The following is a 24,515-nucleotide window of genomic DNA, read 5'->3' as shown; positions in this document are numbered from 1 at the left end:
GCCCCACATGGATGTATGGTAAGTTCTCTTGCCCTAGATTTTTCATCAAAATATCTATCAGTTAGATCTACATCACCTCCTCCTTCCATATCACGTCATCATAATCCGGTGGGCTTCAATGCCCTTAGATCTTATTAGACCCTGCTATATTATTATTCTACCAAAGCCTAATTTTCCATTTATAGTGTACATTGCACGAATCCTTCTTACTAAACTTATAAAATATACCATTAGAGAACTCTATGAAAATAAAGTGGCTGTGCAATGGGAGAAACCTGCTCCCTGGGAGCAAAATCCGTATGGCAATAAACATTAAAATGACGAACTTACATGGGTTTCAATTTACCTTTTTATAGGAAGTTGAGAATGCTAAGTCCATTCCACTTATGAATTTCTTTCTCATTTCCAACAATAACAGATATCATTTGAAACTCTAAAACCTGATCTTTGCACCAAACCTCCATTGGCTGCTGCTGCTAGAAGTGCTGGCACATCACTTTCAAGAGGATGGGAAAACCACTCCAAGTCATTTCAAGAACGCGTGTAAATAGGAGTCCAATATAAGTAAAAAAAAGTTGAAGTTGATGTCTGGGCCCATTATCCTATCCTACCATTTTCCATCACATATATCTATCTCACCTTCACTTAACCATAAACCCTAACATACTTACTTCACGATCTTCTTCACTTATACATCATCTCATCCTACAAACATACCCTCACATATCTTCCTCTATCTACTCTCAGCCTCACTCTCATTTGATCTTTTTTTTAATTATTATTTTTTTAGCAAAAAACACAGTGTCGGGTACGGCCAAAAGTCTTATTCTTCTTCATCTCAGCCATATTATTGACCAAAACATGAGCAGATAGAAAGCCAATCACCCATTTGATATCTCATTCCATGTTCATTTCATAGAAGCAACATGTGATACTTCAAATGAAGTCCACTAATAGATGATCTCATGTGGTGAATTATGATGAGATAAGAATACAGGTATCTCTAGTATTTAAGCATGTGTTCTAGATATTCTTATTCAAAGGATAATCGATAAGGATATCAAAATGTTTGAATAGAATAACATTATCTAGTCTAACTCAAATGATGAGTATGGCCTTTCTTTGTAGCCATTAGCGTCGAGACACTAAGGATTGATAGTTGGAGCTCTATAGTGAAAATATTTTATCGAATTGATCTTTAAAATCTTAAATGATATTATACTCAACTCTCAATGAGGTTGATTCATGTCATAGTTGATGGATATTATGTGGTCATCAAGCCAGTCACACTGCCATGTTTATTTAAGTTCATTGAATAAAATATTTGTGTTCATTATTATTCCGTGCGATCTTTATAATGAAATCCATGAATACATACAATGACTTAGTGAATTATGATGATAACGTAATACAGCAATCACTAGTCTTTGAATGTGTATTCTAAATATTACTATTCGATGGATAGTCGAGACGGACATCGAATTATTCTGATGGAATAGCACCAGCTGATCCTACTTATATGATAAGTATAGCTGATCCTGTGGCTATTAGTGTGGCGACACTAAGGATAGATAATGGGTGCTCTTTGGAGAGAGAGTTCACTGAATTGATCCATTTGAATCCCTGAATGATATTATACCTAAACATCAATCAAGTTGATTCAAGTCACGATTGCATAAGTGATCCACTGTCTTGAGACACCAAGGACATCTCGTGAGTGGACGACTACGTTTTGACTATGATTTATGAGCCTCTAATCATGGGAATCACATAAGTTATATATCGGATGTAGTAAGAAGCTTACGGAGATGATTGAGTGGTCAAGATGGGATCATCTGCCCTCAGTATATGAGGAGATTGACTCGAGGAAGACGATGTAGAAAAATCACTAGCCAGGGTAGTGAGGATATTGGAGAAGGCATTCTCCAATGATCTCCGTTACACATCAGTACTAATCGAATGACAGATTAGGGTTTGACAATAAACCATACCATAAGTCATTTGAGAGTATCGTGCGGATGATGGATTATACATATACAATAACCGATGATGGTAAAGGTTCCATGAGAGAGTTAGAGACTACTCGGTATCTTCTAGAGCATGATGTGTAGCTTGGCACCCCACAAGCTGGAAACTTTACCTATCGATTGGGTTAAATCGATCCTTATTTAATTAATCTATATGTTGATATAGTTAATCAATAAGGTTGGTCAACAAATGTTATTAGGCCACTAAAGTTATTAACTAGAATGATACATGGGCCTAGGGGGGGTCACACGCATAATGTCATAAGGGCATTGGTGGATGTATTTTGCTTTGTAGGGTTTTTAAGAAAAACCTTGAGTGAAATGTAAAGAGGGAAAGGGGTCTCATTTTAAGCACCCATGCAAGCTTGATTTGAGATCCCCTCCCTTTATCCACACTCTTCTCCAGTCATCCAAGGAAGAGTGTCTTCATGGTGAGGAGATCTTCTAGATTTTCAAGAAGAGTTGAAGAAGACATGGAGATCCAAGCATCGAGTGATCACGTGGATACTTCTAGAGGCCAGACGTGTTAAATGCTTAAGAATGATCTCATAGCAGCAAAGTCAAGGGTGTAACGAGTTCCCCACAAGGTACATTCAATATGTTGATTTTAAAGATTGATTGTGAATCGATCTACAAGCTTCCGCATCCATGGAACGTGATTTCATGGACGAACCAAGGCATCGAACCCAACAATAACTGTGGATGGACACTTGTATTGGTTGTCCTTGGATCTTAGCCATCAAAGAAGTATTGTGTATGTATATTATTATACTTATTTATGTATAAGATGACACATCTTAAGGAAGGTGATGCGATGAAGTCCTTGGCCAAGGTAGTGGAATATAGAATAAGATTTCTTTGATGATTTTTTAATGCATTAGTTCCAACTCAAGTGACTGGTTAGGGTTTGAAAGTTGACCATCATAAGTCCTCCTAGGAGCATCAAATAGACAAGGCTATATGTACATCATAACTAATAATAGAAAGGTTTAATGAATGAGTTGATACACACTCCTTTGTATCTTCTTGACCACTAGGTGTAACTTGGTACCCCTAGGTTGGAGACTCAACCTACTAATTGTGTTAAATTCATATGTTATTAATCAAAATGTATGATAATAAAAGTTAATTAATCTAGAATGATAATAAAGTTTGAGCCACTAGATTCTTTAACTAGACTGATATATGGCCCTCGAGGGTCATATGCAAATGGTCTTTTGGACGTCAAAAGATATGCTTAAATTTTGGGAGTTTCTATGAAACATTTACACTTAGAATAAATACGATAAGGCCTTAAATTAAATTCACCCCTGCTTGAATTGTTCAAGGCTCTTTCCCTTATTTGATTCTCTCTATTTAGTTCCTTCACATTCTCGATGCAATTCGGATGGCGTGACGATGGCGATGGATCACCTGTAGACTTTGTCAAGATGGAGGACATTCGACATGAGAGGTATTAAGTGGATACATCTACAAGGCTGCACACTTTAGCAGCTCAACACGTCTCACTCAAGGATCCAATAAATCATAGATATAATCTATGCCTATTTGATTAGATCAATCATTTCGTAGATGCCATTTTGATTCAGTTGCATGTCTTATGCTGCAAGAGTCCCTTATAGTTGATTCAGATCAAGGCTATAAAACCCAACATTACATAGTTAATATCACCATCTCATCTCATCTCATCATTTTCATCACATCACTATCTACTATCCTATATGTATCACTTCTCATCTGTTTTGAATCACAATATAAAGAGTGTTAAATTTGGAAGATCCATTCCATGTGGAGAAGACACATACCCATTCAATGTCTAGATTTATTATGTAACACTATTTTTTCAGTTCTTTAGGTACCACTCCACTTGACGACATCTCCAAAACTTCAGTCAATCATGGAAGGATGCTTCAAATCTCTGGCACATTCTACCAATGTCAAAAGCTAATGATGCCCATTGAAGGGCTTTACAAAGACTGCCCAAAGACCCCATTTTTTGCCAAATATTTCATCATTGCCTGTTATTTTCAGAATTCTATTTTATAAAATATTTTCATAAAATATTTTACCCCATATCTAGATCCAAATATGTTTCCCCATTTGCAGTCAGTATTCTCAAGAGAATTCAGAATGACAATATCTCGATGCAAGGAATGAGGGTATCAACCCCATTGACTAAGGGATGCCTTGGCACAACATGCTTTGAACATTTATTAAAACACATCCATACTCATTTTCCCCTAAAATACACTGATCCTTAATTTATAAAAACCGAAATACCTTATCAGGTAAGATTTGAAATAGTATATTAGTTCAAAAAGATCTGACCTTAGTATTCGAGTGTAAAGAGATTCAAATGGCATAGGGTCACTCATTGATCAATGTTCCGCTAGTAGCTACCTCATCTAACTTGGAAAAATGACAATATCTTGGATTTCAAAATCAGTAACTTCCCGTGGCTCGATAATGCAATGGTTGAACTCATGCGGCTGAAATCCATGCTTGGGAATTTCACCTCAAGTTGAAGATCCCCTTTACTATGCCACAATATTGGAGCCACCTATCCCACTACCAATCCAGTTTTTTATGCTCAAATAATCCTGTCTATTTAGCTATCACTTCATTAGGGAACATCCAAGTATGAGACAAATTCAAGTTTTCTTTATTTCCACTAACAAGCAACGTCCATGTGTATTCATGAAGCCTTTATTTAACCTACTATTACAACAAAGAAACAAGATCAACATCATCGAGCCAATATTCAGTCTGTAGGAGGTTATAAAATACTTGAAGTAGCCTAGAAGCCCATTTTCTAAGGCCCATCAGCAACTGGTGGCCCAAGAAGGAAATCATTCTAGAAGCTGACAATATCTGTATAAAAGTACATAGAGCCCCACAAAATCTTCTCATTGATTCTTCTTTAACAGAATCCTCTAACAGATCCTTATTCTGCAACAATCCGCAGAACATTTTTGCTCCAGCTTGTCAGACCTAGAGATCTTATGTTTTTTCCTATCAGGATCTTCTTGAGCCACACAAATATCTTCTGATAGAATCTATAGGCCACAGAATTAGCATAATATCTCTATTTAGGCCTGTCAGATTTCTTATCCTCTGTTTTAGCTTTCTAGAGTTATTTTTCTAAATGTTTTAAGTTGTCCTTTCATGGGTAATGTCATTATGGATGACCCTGCACTTGTGTGGCCTATATAAAGCTCATATGTTCCCTTGAAGGATTATTTTTGAGGTTTATTGTTTCTTTAAAATTCTTTTTTCTCCCCTCTGAGTGTTCACTTAGTGATGCAGCGCCCAAGTGTCATCGACAACATGTCATCAGAGCCGCCTTCGTCGACATCAGCATCACCGACACTCTGTGTCCAGCCCGACCGGCACGCCAAAGTGTCCGTGAAGACGCCCGGGTTTAAATACCCCGGATAGAGCATGTTCGCGTTCATATCTTCGTATGTTCCATTACCTGTTTTTGTTGGTTTAATTTATGTTCCATGTTCATCACGATGAGTGCTCCTACTCGTCGTGACGCGTCTGTATCATTTTAATTTTGTATCATTTTTAATTTCCTAGTTTCTTTATTTATGTTCTAAAATGGGGTCTCTTATTGGGCCCCCTAGTTGGACTCTTTGTTAGGGGCCCATCATGTCCTTATATAGATGAGTCATGATGAGCCCAACATTCAAACTAGATCTGGATTTTGCATTTTGGCAGTTACAAGCCTCGTTCAGATCTCATGCTCAAGAAGAAGAGTCGAAGAGGAAGAAAGAGGGGGGAGGAGGAGGAAGGAAGAGAGGTAGGGAGGACTGCCATCGTGCATTGAGCCCGGTCGTTGATTCCCGGCGTCGGCCTCGCCCATCACCACTGGGCAGCAGCTTCGTGTCGCCTCAAACGATTGCTTCTCCATCTTATTGCTACACGCTCGGTGCAGACTCTTGTCGCGCCGCTGCATGACTGAACGTCCTCGCAGACGATTGCCGCACAGCCGCGTGGTCAACCCATGCACGCCTAGATTGATCCAGCAACAACAAATCACAGGGCGCGCTTGCCGTGTGGATGCTCGCGGTCGACCGTGGGCAGTTCACGCTTAGCGCATGCACACATTCGCAAAAATCGACTCCAGAATGCACAATCGACGCCCATAATTGACGTGTCTTGATTCGCGTTTGGCTCCCACAGCACCTCGCTGACCGCCACGATCGCACACCCAGCCATCAACCCGTCTCAAATTGCTCGCCACTGCCAGGTCATCCATGACCCACGGCATGTGGATCTATCTGTCTCCCGACGCGACACCCTGCGGAATCCCCTACAATGCATCATAGGGGCTTTATTCCACCCCAATCGATGCTTGGGCACAAGGTCATTCCTGCTCGGTCAGCCATTGCAGGCGTTTCCCTACGATGAATGACGCCTGCGATGGATCCGAGGTCCATATCTTCTTGGTGACAAAATTGTGAGCTACGGTATGTTGCTCTTGCTATAGAGCCACAGCTGTACGGTGAGGGATTTGTGATCGAGGAGTGACACTTCCACTTGGAGCCAAACTCTGCTCGGTGATATGATTGGTTGATTTAGGTGTGCCGAATCCTGCTAGAAGCCCAAGTCTGCTCAATTAAAGCATTGTCGACTACGTCATAGTCCTGCTTGACCACTATCTTGAAGCCTTGTGTGATCGATCTGCCTTGCACCCCACCATATTGTCGCCTGCCCAGGCCCCGTGTTGTCCTGGCCACTCGCCACCGTTGCTGGCCTCCGCCTGCGTCGCTCTACCATAAAGGAACACTGGTTTCACGTAGCCTTTTCTTGAACCGCTTCCCGCTGCCGCAGTCGTTCCGTTGCCTCTGCTCTCTGCTATTACGGTCATGCTTCGATTCATCGCAGCCAGTCGAGCCAACCGTACCCCTCTATGGCACACCTCTCCCTGCATCAATCCGCACCAGCACTTGCACCGACGGACATTCCAACGACGAGCGATGTCACCGATGAGCTATGCCGTCCCTTGCTCGTCCGTTATATTACTTTCTACAGTATATTTTTGGCCGCACTCCACCGCACTCGGGCTAGATTAGGTGAGGGAAATTATCAAGAAACTACATGTTGAGCGTCTTTCTAGATACGGGCCAAGCCCGTTCGTTACGTGCGAGCCCATACAGAATTACTTTATTCGGCGCCGGAGTTGCCATCATCGCCCCAACAAGGATCTGAAGGTCACTGTCACCGTCACCAGACGCCCGCTTTGGAGCTTGAAGTTTGGCAAATCACCACGAGCGGGGCCTGCACATACATTCTCCTAGGTTACATTGCATCACGTAGTTAGATTCACTTAGTGAATTGACCTGTCGGATGACGCCATTGACGACGTTTGACATCACTTAGCTATAGAGTGCCTTAGTGCTTGTGGATTCAAGCACAACCCCTTGTGGACTCAAGGCTTGGAGAAGCTAGTTCTATGAATTCAAAACTTAGGTGCTTCAATTAGAGCAAGGTTTGTGGATTCAAGTCATGTTCCTACATTGTTTGTGTTTTAAGGCTGCATAACTACTAACGAGGACAACTTCCATACCACGTGAGCATGAAGGAATACATAGCCATGTACAAGGCATCCAATCAAGGATTATGGCTGAAGAATTTTGTCAGTGGACTTAGGGTTTTGAGTGGGATTGAAAGATCTCTCAAGATACATTGTGACAATAAGTCAGTTGTGTTATTCTCCAATAACAATAGGAGCTTGACCAAGTCTAAGCATATAGACATCAAGTACCTGGTTGTTAAGGACAGAATTCAAAATAGATAGATGTCTACAGAGCATAGTGGGACAAACTCCATGATTGCAGATCGGCTTACCAAAGGCTTACTGTCTAAGGTATTTCTAGAGCACACTGTTTATATGGGAGTCCTCCCTTGTGAACAACTGCGAATTTAAGTGGGAGTTTGCATTTGATGCTTTTGAACGTAGTCGTGTAAATATTTCTGCAGAAATGAAGGTTGTTTTGAGCTTATCCATTTTGAGTATTGATCTCCATAAAGGACCAGTTGGAAATGTTCACTTTAAATCACATGTTGTGAAATTTCCTTGCTACACATCCATAGTTGATCTTTGTTATTTATCAAAAGAATATATGTGATTGTTTTGGCTTAGCTGCATGAAATTGTAGTAAAGCTGTTACAGTCCTATTTTCAATTTATAATGAATGAGATTGTTAGAATATGCCTTGCCATATAATAACCAATTTTGAGTTCATAAGGTTGTGATAAACAGTTATCCGGAGGATCATGTGTGTATTGCGCAAGTGGGAGATTGTTGGATCTCAATATGGGCGTACACCCAATGTACTGTATATCCATGGTTATTATAGAAACTATGTATCCCATTTAATGTGGTTTATAAGAACATGATTAAGGCATCATTTTGGATTGCTATGGTTGCATATATGTGTAGAAACCAGGTCAGTTACATAACCGTAATGGGCGATTTTGTAAACTGATATGCCCATGAAGGCCTATAAAACAATCATTGTGGTCCCTGGATCATGTAAGGATGTGAGACCCTCCAGCCCCCATTTGCAGAAGAGGATTTAGTCTCCACTACATTGATCTAGAAGATACACTCCAAGCCATCCAATAAGATGGACTGCGGTACACTTCCGTTGAACTAATCTCTAACAACCCCAACTAATGACCGTTTCACGAGCTAGTCTCAAGCCGACAAACTCATCAAAACAAATCCAAATACATCACATATCCACATCTAAGCCATACACACACTGAATTAACATATATGATACATCATCTAACAATAGAGGGAATAGACACATTAACTAGTAAAAGAAGGCCATCATTGGTCCTTCAAAATATACATCACTATAATGGGCAATTCTCAAATTTTTGAAATAATGGCATCAATGTTATTGATTTTTTCTCTTTGTGCATTCTCTCGTTTGTATCTTTTACTCTCTTTTGTCTTCGTAAGTTTACCCTAAAAGATCCCAAGACAGCTCATGTGAGTCTAGGGAACAAGGGCACCCACTGAGGGGTGAAGCCTAGACATATAGAGCAAAAATGAATATGAAGAGATAGATACAATCTAACAATGGCAATGAAAATGATGAAAAAAACAGTGATTCAACAAATTTGATTAATGGAGAAAGATGGATTGTGTTTTGAGACAAGGGCGGCCACAAATTTTTGTTATACAAAACTGTAACATAAAGGTCTCATGTTGAACTTCACTTTTGTGGTATGAATTTTGTTATGATATCATACCACAATGTTAGTTATTTATGAGTATGATGATTGATGTATCCAAATTGATGCATGTATATGATTCAGATTTTGGTATTAATACATTTACAATTTTTAATTATCTATATAATAGTTATATAATGTTTTAGGATTGTATTTAAATTGATTTATGTTTATGTTGACTTTAATGGAAAAAATGGATCCCATCCATGTAATTATGTGGATGGGTCTAAATTTACAGCTGGAGGAACCATTATAATTTAACTTATGAAGACAATTCAATTGTGTGAAAAATTTTCACAGTACAAAAAGAACATGAGAACGTCACATTCTCAAGTTAATAAAACCATCAAACAAGTGTAAAAGCTTGAGTCCCATATGCATGAGCTGCAGCATGGTTCACACTGCACCACACTGCACCGCCCCCACACATGGGTGTGGTGCTGTGCTGTGTGGCTACTCACCATGTGAAAGGGTGGCACTGTGTTAAAAGAAATACCTAGATTCTGAAAATCTGGACAAAGTCAATATTATGGTTTAGTATAAAGGTACTGTAGAATTCCATTCTATGCAACAAGAGAGAAGATCCTACAAGAGCTCTCAATACAAAGGAGTAACTGACTAAAGAAGGATAAACCAATTTAAGGGGAAGGGAAAATCCAAAGAGTGAGGGAGATAGAAGAAGAAAATGGGTGAACAAAGAAAGTACATCACCAAGGCATAAATCCCCCCCCCCCAAACTTTAGTTGGCTTAGGGCAAACAAGCGAATAAAACCTCACTCAACAAGACAAGCAGTAGCCCTGAAATGTGCCAATCAAAGAATGAAAACCCCAAGAAGGGAATAGGGAGGACTCACATATAGTTTACTAACAAGCACCAAGAGCAAACAAGTCAGCAACTTGAGTTTCTTCATCAGCCAAGTCAGCGATAAGGAGCATAATTTGGACCAATAAGATTTAACTTTAAGATTACCTAGTAAGCAATGAACATAATGTACCCTTTATATTAGTCATGAAATTAGCGGCTAGAATGAAATTTAGGAATGCACATAGATAGGATCAAAGATTGCTGATCAGGATAAAATCTAGATAGGAGACAACCATAGAATTTTATCTTGATGTAGCCATTACAGTTTGCTATAACGGCTAGGATTAACACGTAGATAACTTAGTACTATACGGTAATTTACATACAAATCTACATGTATAATTCTTAGTGTGGAATTAAAAAATCTTAACTATTTATCTCTCTCTCTCTCTCTACTTTCCATCTTTCCCCCTTGTAGTTCTTGAACTAGCATAATTCTCTACACCCAGTTCAGTATATCATCTTCCTCTCTTGTCCCTCAACTCTTGGGCTCTCAAAAATCGATTCTAATCAGAGGATGGGTCTTCCCCGTGTCATGAGAGACATCTGATTTACATCAATAAGATACCAAGGTTTGGAAGTATAATTCCACATCTATTTTGCTACCCTTTGAACCCCTTGTTCAGAAAAATCCACATCAGTCGTCTTCGTCATTGGGGCCGGGTCAAACGCAAGACGAGGTTCTACACGTCGTCAGCTACTGATGCGACGTGTAGAAAGAGAGCCCAGTCAAGTCTTTTTGTTTCCAGGTTGTGGGAGCGACGAGCTTAAAAATTCTCAGACTGAAGACGTCCGAATAACTTGTAGATAATTATGGCGATAAAAGAAGTGGGATGTCCCGTTCCTTCATCTCTTCTCGCGCAACGATGCTGCACACTTGGGGAAGATGAGGCGGAAGCGTGTGGGAAAGGAGGACGATTTCTGCACTAACGAGGTAAGCATCAGAGCACGACGAGAGAGAAACAAGTCTACAGAGACAGAGAGAGAGGGAAAGAGAAAGAGAAAGAGAGCGAGAGAGAGAGATGAGAAACGAGGGAGAAAGAGAGCGGGAGAGAGAGATGAGAAACGAGAGAGAAAGAGAGCGCGAGAGAGAGAGACGAGAAACGAGAGAGAAAGAGAGCGCGAGAGAGAGAGACGAGAAACGAGAGAGAAAGAGAGCGCGAGAGAGAGAGACGAGAAACGAGAGAGAAAGAGAGCGCGAGAGAGAGAGACGAGAAACGAGAGAGAAAGAGAGCGCGAGAGAGAGAGACGAGAAACGAGAGAGAAAGAGCGCGACAGAGAGAGACGAGAAAAGCGAGAAAGAGAGAGAGAGAGAGAGAGAGAGAGACGAGAAACCAGAGAGAGAGAGACGAGAAACGAGAGAGAAAGAGAGCGACACAGAGAGAGAGAAAGAGACAAAGAAAGAGAGAGAAAGACAGAGAGAGAGATAGACAAAGAAAGAGAGAGAAAGAGAGCGAGAGAGAGAGAGACAAAGAAAGAGACAGAAAGAGAGAGAGAGAGAGAGAGAGAGACAAAGAAAGAGAGAGAAAGAGAGCGATAGAGAGACAAAGAAAGAGAGAAAGAGAGCGATAGTAAGAGAGAGAGAGAGAGAAGAACGCAAACCATCGTGGAGAGATCTTCTCCCCGGTTCTCCAAACTCCATGAACCCAGTACGCCTCTCCTAACCCTCTATAAATGGCGCAAGCCGAAGCATTGTACTTCAACTATAGAGAGAGAGAGAGAGAGAGAGACGAGAAACCAGAGAGAAAGACAGAGAGAGGAGAGTGAGAGAGAGAGACGAGAAACGAGAGAGAAAGAGAGAGTAGAGATACGAAAGAGAAAAAGAGAGAGGGAGAGAGTCGAGACACAAGAGAGAGAGAGAGAGAGACAGAGTCGAGATACGATAGAAAAAAAGAGAGATAGAGATAGAGATAGAGAGAGAGAGAGAGAGATGTTATGTGCGAAGAAGATGAGTGCAGTAGCATGGATGATTTGCTTGATAGTTTGGGCGGGGCCTGCAACAGGCAAGACCCAAAAGGCCCGAGCGACGACGCAGTACGCTGACGCTCTGGGCAAGGCCATACTCTTCTTCGAAGGCCAGCGCTCCGGCAAGCTCCCTCCCAACCAGCGGGCGACCTGGCGCGGCGACTCCGCTCTCTCCGACGGCCGCCTCGCTCAATTTCTTCTTAGCTCTCTCTTTTGATCGAAGTTTTTTGGTTCGAAAAATATGGATAACTCCCAAGACATGATTTGGGTAACAAGAATGAATAAATCCATGCGGGCATTCCATATATTTAGGACTTATTGTAAAAAACCCGAAAAGAAACACATTAGAACATGTAATGATGAATCTCCCGTATGAGAGAGATAGCGAGAGAACGTAATAAACAAATGGTAGCATGTTTAAATAACGTGATTAAATGTATAGATAGATATACGGCTTATATCTTTTTAAAAAAAACCTGGATTTTGGTGCTCAGCTGCTCCATCTACATCATGTTTAAGAAAAAAAATTCACTGGCATCCTGTTAAGAGCATGTTAGATGCTGCAATTTTTAGTCATGGCTTGTGGGCAGTGAGGATCTTGAGACTTCTCGGAAGGGGATCGTTTACCATTGAATTTCTGAAGGGGGGATTGAGAGTGATGAATGGTAGGATGAGTTGTAAAAAGTACGCTACTTTTCGTTGAATTTCTTCTTCGCTTGCTCGTTCCATGGAAGGTTTTTTGGTTTAAAAAAGATGGATAATTGTGGAATCGCAGGTGAGTTTGGTGGGCGGGTACTACGACGCGGGGGACAATGTGAAGTTCGTGTGGCCGATGGCGTATAGCGTGGCCTTGTTGGGCATGGCGGCCGTGGAGTACGGGTCTCTTGTTTCCGCCGCCGGCGAGCTTGTCAACCTCCGAACGGCGATCCGCTGGGGCACGGATTTCATTTTACGTGCCCATACCTCTCCTACAACCTTGTACACTCAGGTGAAAGACTCTCTACTCTCTCACGCCATCTCTATCTATCTATCTCTCTATCTATCTATCTATCTATCTATCTATCTATCTATCTATCTTTCTATCTATCTTTCTATCTATCTTTCTATCTATCTATCTATCTATCTATCTATCTATCTTTCTATCTTTCTATCTATCTGTCTCTCTCTTTCTCTGTGGATATTTCTCTCTCACTCGGTGTGAATCTCTCTAGCTCTCCGTGGATCTTTCTCTCTCGTATCTCTACTCTCTCTGTATCATAACTCCAATTTCTCTCTCATATCTCTTCCCTCTCTCTCACTCTCAGACACTCTACTCCTCTCTGATATCAACTCTCCCTTTATGTCTTTCTCTCTCAAACTCTCAACTCTCTATCGGATATCAACTCTCTCTCTATCTCTCTCTCTCTCGGCTATCAACTCTGTCTCTCTCTCTCTCTCTGTCTCTTTCGCTCTTGCATCTCTACTCTCTATCTCTTTCTCGGATATCAACTTTCAATATCTCTTTCTCCATTGCATCTCTACTCTCTCTCTTTCGCTCTCGGACATCAATTCTCTCTATATCGTATCTCCATTGTATCTCTACTCTCTCTCGGATATCATCGCTCTCTCTATATATCTCTTTCTCTGTCGCATCTCTTCACACACTCTCTCTGCTTCGCTCTCTTTATCTCTATCTATCAAAATAGTTGTCTCCTGCCTATACAACTTGCTCGTCTTATCCCAGCCGTCTCTTTTTCTCTATTATTCCCTCTCTTTCTCTCACTCTCTTATCTACATATAAATATATCCGTCAATCTAAAAAGCTCTTTTCATCTCTACCCTCCTCACTCTCTGGAATGTTCTCTCTCTCTATAAAACTATACATCAATCTATATATATGTAGGTGGGAGATGGGAACGCAGACCATCAGTGCTGGGAGAGGCCAGAAGACATGGACACGCCGCGAACGCTGTACAAGATCACCGCCACTTCTTCTGGCTCCGAGCCCGCCGCCGACGCCGCTGCAGCGCTCGCCTCTGCTGCCATTGTTTTCAAATCTTCCGATCCCAAGTATTCTGCTCAACTCCTCGCCAAATCACGAACGGTGAGCTCGTATTCATTTTCACCATCATCATCATCATCATCATCTTATTATTATTATTATAATATTCTTCTTCGTCATCATCTGCGTATTCCTCCTCTTCTTGTTGTTCTTCTTCCAACTCTTCGTACTCGACTTCTTGATTTGTATCATTGTCTTTTTCTTCTTCTTCGTCTTTGTCTTCTTATTCTGATTCTTCTTCTTTTCTTCTTATTATGATTAGTCTTCTTCTTCATCATCATCTTCATATTCTTCATTTTCGTCTTCATCGTCATCATCTTCTTCTTCTTCTTACACTTAATCATGTTCGCCATATTTTTCTTCTTCTTCTTACGCTTCAGCATTTTCTTCTTCTTCTTCTTCTTCTTCTTCTTCTTCTTCTTCAATTATCGTCTTCTTCTTCTTCTTCTTCAATTATCGTCTTCTTCTTCTTCTTCTTCAATTATCGTCTTCTTCTTCTTCAGTTACCGTCTTCTTCTTCTTCTTCTTCTTCTTCAATTATCGTCTTCTTCTTCTTCTTCTTCAATTATCGTCTTCTTCTTCTTCAGTTACCGTCTTCTTCTTCTTCTTCTTCTTCTTCAGTTACCGTCTTCTTCTTCTTCTTCTTCTTCAGTTACCGTCTTCTTCTTCTTCTTCTTCTTCAGTTACCGTCTTCTTCTTCTTCTTCAGTTATCGTCTTCTTCTTCTTCTTCTTCTTCTTCTTCAGTTATCGTCTTCTTCTTCTTCTTCTTCTTCTTCTACTGCTTCCTGGTCTTCCTCTTACTCTCATCCTTATTACTATTATTATTATTAATCTTTCTCACCATGATCCTTATTATTATATTCTTACTCATTATTATTATTATTCTTCTTTCTCACCATGATCCTTATTATTATATTCTTACTCATTATTATTATTATTATTCTTACTCATCATCATCTTCTTCTGCATCGTCATAACCATTATTATTATTATTAGTCTGACTTATCATCATCTTCTTCAGGATCATCATCATCGTCATTGTTATTCTTACTCATCATCGTCATCCTCTTCTGCGTCATCATTCTTATTATTATTATTACTACTACTACTATTATTATTATTATTATTATTATTATTATTCCTCACGAGTTAGTTTTCAGCTCTTCGACTTCGCGAACAACTTCAGAAGCTCGTACCAGCAGTCCTGCCCGTTCTACTGCTCCTACTCTGGTTTTCAGGTAAGTGGTGTTACATGCGCGTTATGTGACTTTAAATTGCAAAGAAAAGAGGTGTCTGACTACGAGGAAGCGACTGAACACTCAAAGGACGAGCTTCTCTGGGCTGCTACTTGGCTGTACAAGGCGACGAACGAGTCCAAGTTTCTCGCTTTTCTCACTAATAACCAAGACTGGAGCTCCCCCGTCAACGAGTTTAGTTGGGACAACAAATACGCCGGCGTTCAGATCTTGCTCGCGAAGGTCTCTCTCTCTCTCTCTCTCTCTCTCTCTCTCCCCTGTCTCTATGTCTCCTCTCTCTCCCTCCCCTGTCTCTATGTCTCCTCTCTCTCTCTCCCCTGTCTCTATGTCTCCCTCTCTCTCTATCTCCCTATCTCGCTCTATTCCTGTCCCTGTCCCCTCTCCATATATATCTCTCTCTATCCCTCTCCTTGTCCCCTTTCCCCATATATATCTCTCTATCCCTCTCCCTGTCCCCTCTCCTTATATATCTCTCTCTATCCCTCTCCCTACATATATGCATCTCTCTCTCCCTCTCCCTCTCTCTCCCTCCCTCCCTATTTCTCTCTCTATCCCTCTCCCTCTCTCTCTCCCTCTCTTCGTGAATCTTCTTTCTCGATGTCTCTCTCTCTTGCTCCATATATATTATTGCATTCTCTCTTTCTCTCAATCTTCTACAAAAATCTCCTTATCTTCTACATCCAGCTTAGCCTCCATCTCGTGCTCTCTATCTTCTAGATACAGCAATCTCTCTCTCTCTATATGTCTCTCTCTTGCTCTCTATCTTGTATATCCAACTCTCTGTTTCTTGTAATATATCTTCTACATCCAACTCTCTCTCTCTTGAAATCTATTTCTACATCCATGACTTTCTCTCTCTTGCTCTCTATCTTCTACATCCAACTCTCTCTCTCTCTCTCTTGAAATCTATCTCTACATCCATATCTTTTTCTCTCTTGTTCCCTATCTTCTATATCCAATTTTCCATCTGGCTCTATATCTTGATATCAATCTCTCTCTCTTGCTCTGTCTTCTATATAGATTTATGTCTCTCTTCCTCCCTATCTTCTCTATAAATGGATCAATCTATCCATCCATCAATCAATCCATCCACCCATCCATGCATCCATCCATCAATGCCTCCACCCATCCATACATCCATGCTTCCATCTATCCAATAATTCATCAACCCTCACCCCATCCATGTATCACCCATCCATCCATGCATGCATGCACCCATGCATGCATCCATTCCATCCATCCCTCCATCTATCCATGCATCTATCTACCATCTCTCTCTCTCTCTCTCTCTCTCTCTCTCTCTCTCTCTCTCTCTCTCTCTCTCTCTCTCTCTCTCTCTCTCTCTCTCTCTCTCTCTCTCTCTCTCTCTCTCTCTCTCTCTCTCTCTCTCTCTCTGTATATATATATATATTGATCTGTCTATCTTTCTACCTCAATCGCTCAATCTCTCTCTGTATATATAGCCCTCCATCTCTATCAATCTCTCTCTCTCTTTATCAATATATATAGCCCTCCACCTGCGTTTCCTCCATTGCTCACAATATTCATATCTATCTCTCTCTTGATCTGTTTATGTAATCTCAATCTCTGTATCATAACCTCTCTCTCTCTCTCTCTCTCTCTCTCTCTCTCTCTCTCTCTCTCTCTCTCTCTCTCTCTCTCTCTCTCTCTCCCTCTCTCTCTCTCTCTCTCTCCCTCTCTCGTTCTCAATCACCTCATAATTTCTCTCCTATTTCTTAACCTGTCGTGCTCCCCATCTTCAATATCAAATCACTCTCTCTTGCTTTGCATATTTATCTCAGTTTCTTTACCACAATCTCTCTCTCTCTGGTTCTCTATCTCTCTCAACTATACCTCAATATCTCTTGCACTCTATCTTCCATCATAAACTGTGTCTTGTCGATGAACTTGCTTTCTCTCTCTCTGATATTGATGGTTTCAACCTCTTCCCAATTATCATACAGGAGTACATGGCAGGAAAGTCGGGCCTTGTCAAGTACAAGATGCATACAGACGCGTTCGTGTGCTCACTCATGCCCTCCAGCAACACCCGCCAGATTAGCACCACCCCAGGCATGCTAACTAACTTAACTGCCACTGTCGGAATTTGCATTGGAATACCTAAATTATGCCTAAACTAAACAAACAATCACAAATATTTTTATTAGCATTTCCGGAAGTGTTTACTTGCTTCACTTGGGGGGGTTCACAGGGGGGCTTCTTTTCACGCGAGACAGTGCCAATATCCAGTATGCCGCCGGAGCCGCCTTCCTCCTGTCCCTCCACTCCCGCACTGCCGCCGCTGATGGCGTCCGCTGTGGCTCGACGACGATCTCAGCCTCGCAGATCGCCAACTTTGCCAAATCTCAGGCATGAATTTCTGCTGCAATTTTTCACTTCCAACATCAAGAGTCTTACGTAGTCCTCGTCTTTTTCACTCTCATCATTCCCTTCATCAGGCATGAATTCATCTTCACTTTCTCATGTTTCTGCCATCATTGTCGTCGTCATCACACCCATTGTCACCATCCTCAACATGGCACAAATCCCTCTTCTGAGTTCTAAATCATATTTCTTCAGTATACTGTTGTTATCGTCATCATCATTATCATCACCATCACCATCACCATCATCATCATCATCATCATAGTCATCTTTTTCTTCATTGAGATCATCTCCCAACTGCATCCCTCACCTTTACAGTGCAGGGACGCGGACGGGATGATTTTTTTGTCCCGGGACTAAAATATCATCCCGTCCGAGGGTAAGGACGAATTTTGGGATGAAACTTCGTCCCGGGGACCACCGGACGGGATGGTTTTCGTCCCGTGGGATGAAAAAAGCATCCGTCCGGAGGTCTCCGGACAATGGACAGACGAATCTGGACGGAAAACCGCGGGACTCGCATCCGACGGTTGAGATGTTGCCACGTGGCCTCGCTAGGACAATTTATAATATATTATAATATATTAAATATATAAAATGTGTTTTTTCGTCCGGGACAAATTTCGGGACGAAAATTTGTCCCGGGAGGACTGGACGGGACCAAAATTCGTCCCGAGATTATTGGACGGGACGGTTTTTCTTTCGGTGGACAAAAAATCGTCCCGTCCTTCGTCCCCAAGCTAACATCTGTCATTACTCCATCGGACGTCCTTCATCCATGTCCGGGACGATCCGGAACTATACTCACCTTAGCCATGGATTCCTCTTCAATAGCTTCACTTACATCCATGAATTCCTATTTCCATTACTCCATCTGATCTTTTCAGCCATCTGTCATTACCATCTTCATCTTCATCTTCTTCGCGATTTGAGCAGGTGGACTACATCCTGGGGAAGAACCCTGAGGGGATGTCATACATGATGGGGTATGGCTCCAAGTACCCGACACGGGTCCATCACCGCGGCTCATCCATCCCCTCTATCAAGACGATCCCCGGAAAGATCAGTTGCCAGAACGGCCAGTCCTGGTTCAACTCTGCTGGGCCAAACTCCAACACCCACTCCGGTGCCATCGTTGGTGGCCCTGACTCCAACGACCGCTTTAACGACCAAAGATCAGACCATGCCCACCTTGAGCCTGCCACCTACATCAATGCCGCCTTCGTCGGTGCCGTTGCCCCCTTCATATGACCAACCATCCTCCAATTCTAATGTTAGTGTTTGCTCCTCCAATAATACAAGTCTAGTCAGTTCCGTCGTCACTGTCTACATCCATGAAACTGTACTTCTTCGATCTGTCGATTTCAATCACCAGCGTACCTGGATTTTCTTCGCTCCAAGGGATATCTTCTTTCCTCAGCAGTCCAGTAACCTAAGAAAAAATGAACCATTTTGTTTGACAGAAATTCTATCTAGAATCCATAGATGAACATTCTGATAGCATGAAGTTCGTTCTCGTACCGATTGCTTCAATCTTCCCTTGCCAATGCTGTGCGTGCCGTAGCCAGTGATGACTCTAAGGAACTTAATTGCTGGAGAGGTAGAAGCACATAGTTGGTCTACGATGATGAGGAATTTATGGAGAAGGTTTGGTTGAAACTTACAAGGAACATAGGCCAACAGCAAAAGGTGGACCTTCACGAGCTTCATCGCTTGCTTAACATGCTGCCCGTGTAGATCGATTGTCACTGCATTCCTTATGTCCTTGTTTCTGCAGACACCAGAAGTTGAATTGAAGTAATTATTTAATTGCATATGACATGGCTAGCGATTGATTAGTGCGCACCTGGCTTCAAAGATTGCCTGGCTAGCCTTCTCGTCAGCAGTTTGAGCAAGCTTTCTGAATCCATTTCCCTGGCGAAGGAATATCAATTTGTATCAGAAAATGGCATTCTATGATAAATATACAAGTTTGGATCTGAAAGTGAACCAGGAAGACTGTTACCTTTTCCGAAAGGTAACTGGCATGAGCTCGGTCACCTTTGGCATAGGCCACTGCAGCCTGTAGAAAAGCATTAAGGAATCTGAGTGAGTAATATTTTGATAGGTTTGTACATGATAAATTAGAGATATACCTGCTGATAGAAGGATTTCATTGCCTCCCGATGCTGGTCCGCAGCAGATCTAAAGCCTTTGTAGCCTTCTGCTTCATCTGGAACACAAAATACAACGTTTTTGTTAGGGGTTTACGAAAAGTAATACCACCTCCAACTGCTGAAATTATTTTTAGAATGTCGAGTACCTCTTTTGATACTGCTAGACGTTGGGTTATACTCAAAACCCTGAGCAAAGTACTCGACATTCTTCAGAGCTTTTTTCCAGTTCATGGAGCCAGATTCTTGCTTGGACATAATGGGGACGTTAAATAACGATTCAAGTACATCTTGTTGAAGATTCAATTTTCCTCTGCTATACTCCATCAAAAACTGCATTTCGGAAGATTCGTGACTTCTTGCATTGTCCCTACAAATCAAGAGACCCGATAATTTTATAAAGACCAAATCTGAAGACTAACAAGAGACAAAAATCATTTGAAACGGAATCTGAACTCGCAGGATTTATCCTGAATAGAAAATTTCCTGACACGTCTCGCAAGTTCAACTTGATAAGTGCCAAGTTTGTTCACATTCAGCACGTCTCACAAATCCATACTAACTTGATGATTGATGTGTAATATAGAAAAGACAAGATAGACAGTTTAGGTATCATTGCAACATGAAATATTTATAATGTGACACATGTATTATCATCAGTTAAAGGAAAATATGAGCAATCACCGGTCATCGTGGCCCATAGAGGGTTCATGCGCAGCTTTCATACCCGACGGGTACGATTGAGTAACTAAATGTCCACGCAATGGCTGCAACAAAAATGTATTCCTTAATTATTTGAAGATCTCAGCAAAAAAATAGAAAAGAGAATTCAAGATTAAGGACAAATGGTTTTGAGCGAATTTTCTTTGTAAAGAAAGACAAATTTTCTATACAAAATGGTGTCCGATTAGCCTTAAGCAGTGAAATTCATGCACATACCTTCAAAATACAGCTTGATAGCTAAGCTCAGTGTCTTAGAACAAAATGATAATCGTTAAGAAGTTACTGAGAACTCATCCACTTGAACCAATATAGAGAAGCTTATATGTTTCTGAAAAGAAAACTGATCGTATCCTGATCGGAACAACCTTAGGTCCTACCAGAACAAGCAATCCCAAAGGTGCAGGGAACTTAGAAGGGACCCAGTTGGACACATGCGAGGTCAAACGACTTTGAACCGCCGCAATCAAATCTTATATAAAGGAGGAAATTCCTGGTAAAATGGTATTTACTGAGATTTGAATTATTGCTGAGGTGGCTGGACTTCAGGAGATCTGCCCCAATCCAGAAAAGAGCAAGAAGCCGATTAGGTCCTCCCCTCTATTTCTCATTCTAATATTTTCATCTAATTCCACTATTCTGCATTTTCGTTGTTGAGACTGGACACCCCCATTTGAGGGAGAATGAGACCTTTTATCATTCGCCACCTCATGAAAGAGAAAGTGAATTCTATTGGCTTGTACATTCTATGCGGTAGATCCAGACATGATCTTATCATACCCCCAGTGTTACTATCAGGAGAACGAATTATCCAGATACCTTGAGGGAGCGGGAGAGAGATAGAGATATCACTCTGGGGAAATACCTTAACTTAAACTTAAAGTCTTTCTTTTTGGCTGCCCTCAAAAGGGGAGGGCGACATATATTTTAAGGGAAGACTACCCAAAGCATAACAGAACCAAATACCCCAAATGGGCAGAAGTGATAGAATTACTATTAAGTAGACTTGGGGATCGTACCAAAACATGCATATTTATTTGGTAATGAAATTTCATGCAGCTTTCCCTAGAGGTCTTCCTGCTGATTGCAAAAAAGAGCTACTATTTCAGCAGCTCATCTGAAGTGGACGTCACTTCTCAACATAAAGAAACAAATCAAAAAACAAAATAAGAATTCGTGCTGGGATTCCCTTACAAGTTGGGAGAGAAAAATCAGATTGAAACTCTACAGTAACCCATTCAATAGAACCAGTTGGCAAGTACCTTGTAATTGTTATTGCCCCCATTAAGCGTATCATGAATGGATCGCTCAGTTTGTGCTCTTTCTTCATGGTCACCATACATCTTTTTGGTGGATCTGTTGCTTGTTGAATCACACAAATCCAGTAACGCATCCAACGCCTGCAAGTCGAAAAAAGCTTAGCCAGAGGGAAATCATTTCCCTTCGTATAGAAACCGTAGAACAAAATGACAAAGTATATCATAACCAATAAAGTCGTACAATTAAACTCGTAAAAGTCACAGGCGCCCATTCACATGCAATACCAGCGCAAGAATAACCATAATTGCATTAAAAATATTTTTTGGGTTTCCAGCCTATTGCATGGATAATCGTTCTCAAACTAGATCAGCAGAGGGCTCTTAGATGTCTACCATAATATGATGCTGAGATGACGCACAATCAGAGAAACTACAAGAAATCTCTCCTCTGACAGGAAACCTCAATTGCCATTGGTGTCGTTGCTTGACAATCTTGATTTGATTGATCAAAATCATGAGTTGATTGATTGGATTGACAGACTATCAGATCATGATTTGGGTCAGCCATGTAGCAGAGTCTGACTGGACCGATTGGTCCAGTCCTCTTATTCTAAGATGTCAGACGATCTACCATTGGTTGGCCCTCTTACCCAATCAGATTAATGGGCCGATAATCATTCAGATATTCTAATCAATCAGTTTGGACTGATCAGATTAAGGTCAGGGTCGCTCAAATAATCAAAAGTATGATCAGGATCGATTGCCATCCCCAATTTCTTATGCCTTCTATGTATTACACAAGTATATCATGCCGTTTGATCATATTGAACAAAGATAAACTCATGGGTTTACGACAACGGTAAATTTACAGTTTCCCCAATTACTAGAGTCTCAAGATTCTCCATGATCTTGGAGAAATGATTTTCCAGTTTCCTTTTAATCCAAAAGGGAAAAATTGCCCATGAATCAAAAATAATCCCGAGAGCTATGTTTACTACATTTGAATGAGACTTTAAGGCAGAAAAAACATACTGGACACGAAAATTTTCTTGGTTTTGCCATACCTTTTCCACGTCATAACCAGAATGCCCTGCAGGATCAAATTTCTTATCATTCCTCAAGTCAAAGAAGAAGAAAAATCAATCAAAGCCGCTGTAATATTTCAACGAGATATGCGATGAAACGATTGGGTTCATAAGCGGCAGAAAGCTTATCTTACTAATTCCGAACTTCAAAATTCTAAAATGTATTTTGAAACGTTCAAATAGGCCAAAGACTTCAAAAAAAAAAACTTTCGTTCTTTCAAAAAAAAAGCTGAAATCCAACGAAGAATCTCTGATAATTCCGCAAGCAAATCGATATCTAGGTGACTAACCGAACACATCCTTGACCACAGCGGGATCTAGGTCACAGGACCCTCCCAACATAGAGCATAAAAACTCCTCCGCCTCCGCATCAGAATACATCGGATTCTGAGTGTCCTTTGGCCTAGCAAATTCACTAATCCTCTCCCTCCGTCCCCCTGAAAAACATCCACTATCCTCCTTATTAATCACATTAGAGACCAATCCCGTGCAAGCCACGACTTTCTTCTGCTTCATCGAAGACCGTCCTCTAGAAGATTCACGCATCGTCGAATCAGAAGATGAGGCTAGGAGCATCTCAGCAGTCCGGGCAGCATCGCCGTCGGCTTCCTGGTAAGCCAACTTCACCTTATCCAATGAATACGAAGAGAAAGCCTCGATCAACGAATTTAAAATCGTCTCCTTCTCATTCGATTCCCGCGCTTCCTCCTGTCGTTCCTTCGAACGCTGAGGCTTCGCCATGGCGTCGGTGCGAGAAAGAGGGCCAGCAGAAGTCCCTCGCTTCTGCTTCTTCCTCTTCTTCGCGGCAGCGGAATCCATGACAAAACTATGAAAATTTCCGAGATCCTTCTCCTGGCGACAACAATCAAGACGAAAATCAAGCTTCTTCGATTGCTCCTCGATCAACAATTTGAACGATTAATCTTCCCGCCGGAGAAGGCCGAGAAGATGAACAATCGCGATTTCTGCAACTACCTCCTAGCTTGTAATCCGGAAGCCGTATTTATACTCCTCAATCGTATGACGTGGATTCTCGACCAATCGGGTTAGAACTGGCCACGTGTAAAACTCTCATTGGTTGTTTGATCCTCGCGGCCCCCTGAAAACGGCAGTTATTGTAATTATCAACTTATGCTTATGGTCACAACATTATTAAATACGTTGAATGAGTCCTAAGTCTTAACCGGCGCTGACTTTTCGTATACGATGACTCTCCTAATCCGTCATCCGTCTTTCGTCATCCTGCCGAATCCGTCCAATGAATCTCTTGCTCAGTCATCCGTCCCAATCCGTTCTATTAACCTCTTATTCCGTCATCCGTCCTAATCCATCATCTGTCCCTCTTCGTCCACTAAACATCTTACTCCGTCATCCATCCGAGTCCGCCATCCGTCCCAATCCGTCCTATAAACATCTTACTCCGTCACCCGTCCGAGTCCGCCATCCATCCTAATCCATCCTATTAACATCTTACTCCGTCATCCGATCTGTTATCCGTCCC

The 24,515-nt window shown here is 41.4% G+C and overlaps 2 protein-coding genes across 4 annotated transcripts; one reads left to right on the top strand and one right to left on the bottom strand.

Moving 5' to 3' along the window:
• The first annotated feature begins 11,877 nt into the window (after positions 1 to 11,877).
• GH9B15 (glycosyl hydrolase 9B15) lies at positions 11,878 to 19,638 on the top strand. Its single transcript, XM_078572082.1, is given in 8 exon segments — positions 11,878 to 12,336; positions 12,895 to 13,102; positions 13,997 to 14,197; positions 15,317 to 15,394; positions 15,482 to 15,634; positions 17,377 to 17,485; positions 17,625 to 17,782; positions 18,734 to 19,638. Coding segments are annotated over 8 exon segments (1,479 nt in total). The 5' UTR covers positions 11,878 to 12,079; the 3' UTR covers positions 19,049 to 19,638.
• LOC144700634 (smr (Small MutS Related) domain-containing protein) lies at positions 17,551 to 23,999 on the bottom strand. 3 transcript variants are annotated; one of them, XR_013580808.1, is made up of 12 exons: positions 23,305 to 23,999; positions 22,994 to 23,019; positions 21,933 to 22,070; positions 20,635 to 20,717; positions 20,100 to 20,320; positions 19,933 to 20,009; positions 19,803 to 19,859; positions 19,644 to 19,711; positions 19,462 to 19,568; positions 19,319 to 19,389; positions 18,606 to 19,229; positions 17,551 to 17,795 (listed from the first exon to the last, which is right to left on the bottom strand). XR_013580808.1 is itself a non-coding variant. In XM_078572081.1 (12 exons), exons 2-12 carry the CDS (start codon positions 23,393 to 23,395, stop codon positions 19,101 to 19,103), a joined length of 1,068 nt encoding a protein of 355 aa, XP_078428207.1. In that variant the 5' UTR covers positions 23,396 to 23,451; positions 23,642 to 23,782; the 3' UTR covers positions 17,551 to 19,100. The 3 variants fall into 3 exon arrangements, 2 of the variants coding, with proteins under 2 accessions (XP_078428207.1, XP_078428206.1); XM_078572081.1 differs by having other exon boundaries at positions 17,551 to 19,229; positions 23,305 to 23,451; positions 23,642 to 23,782; XM_078572080.1 differs by having other exon boundaries at positions 17,551 to 19,229.
• Between the last annotated feature and the right edge of the window lie 516 nt (positions 24,000 to 24,515).

The sequence above is a fragment of the Wolffia australiana genome, chromosome 3, assembly GCF_029677425.1.
Source record: "Wolffia australiana isolate 7733 chromosome 3, ASM2967742v1".
NCBI classification, from domain to species: domain Eukaryota; kingdom Viridiplantae; phylum Streptophyta; class Magnoliopsida; order Alismatales; family Araceae; genus Wolffia; species Wolffia australiana.
The sequence above is the reverse complement of the archived record's forward strand: the minus strand, read 5'-3'. Positions and strand labels throughout refer to the sequence as shown.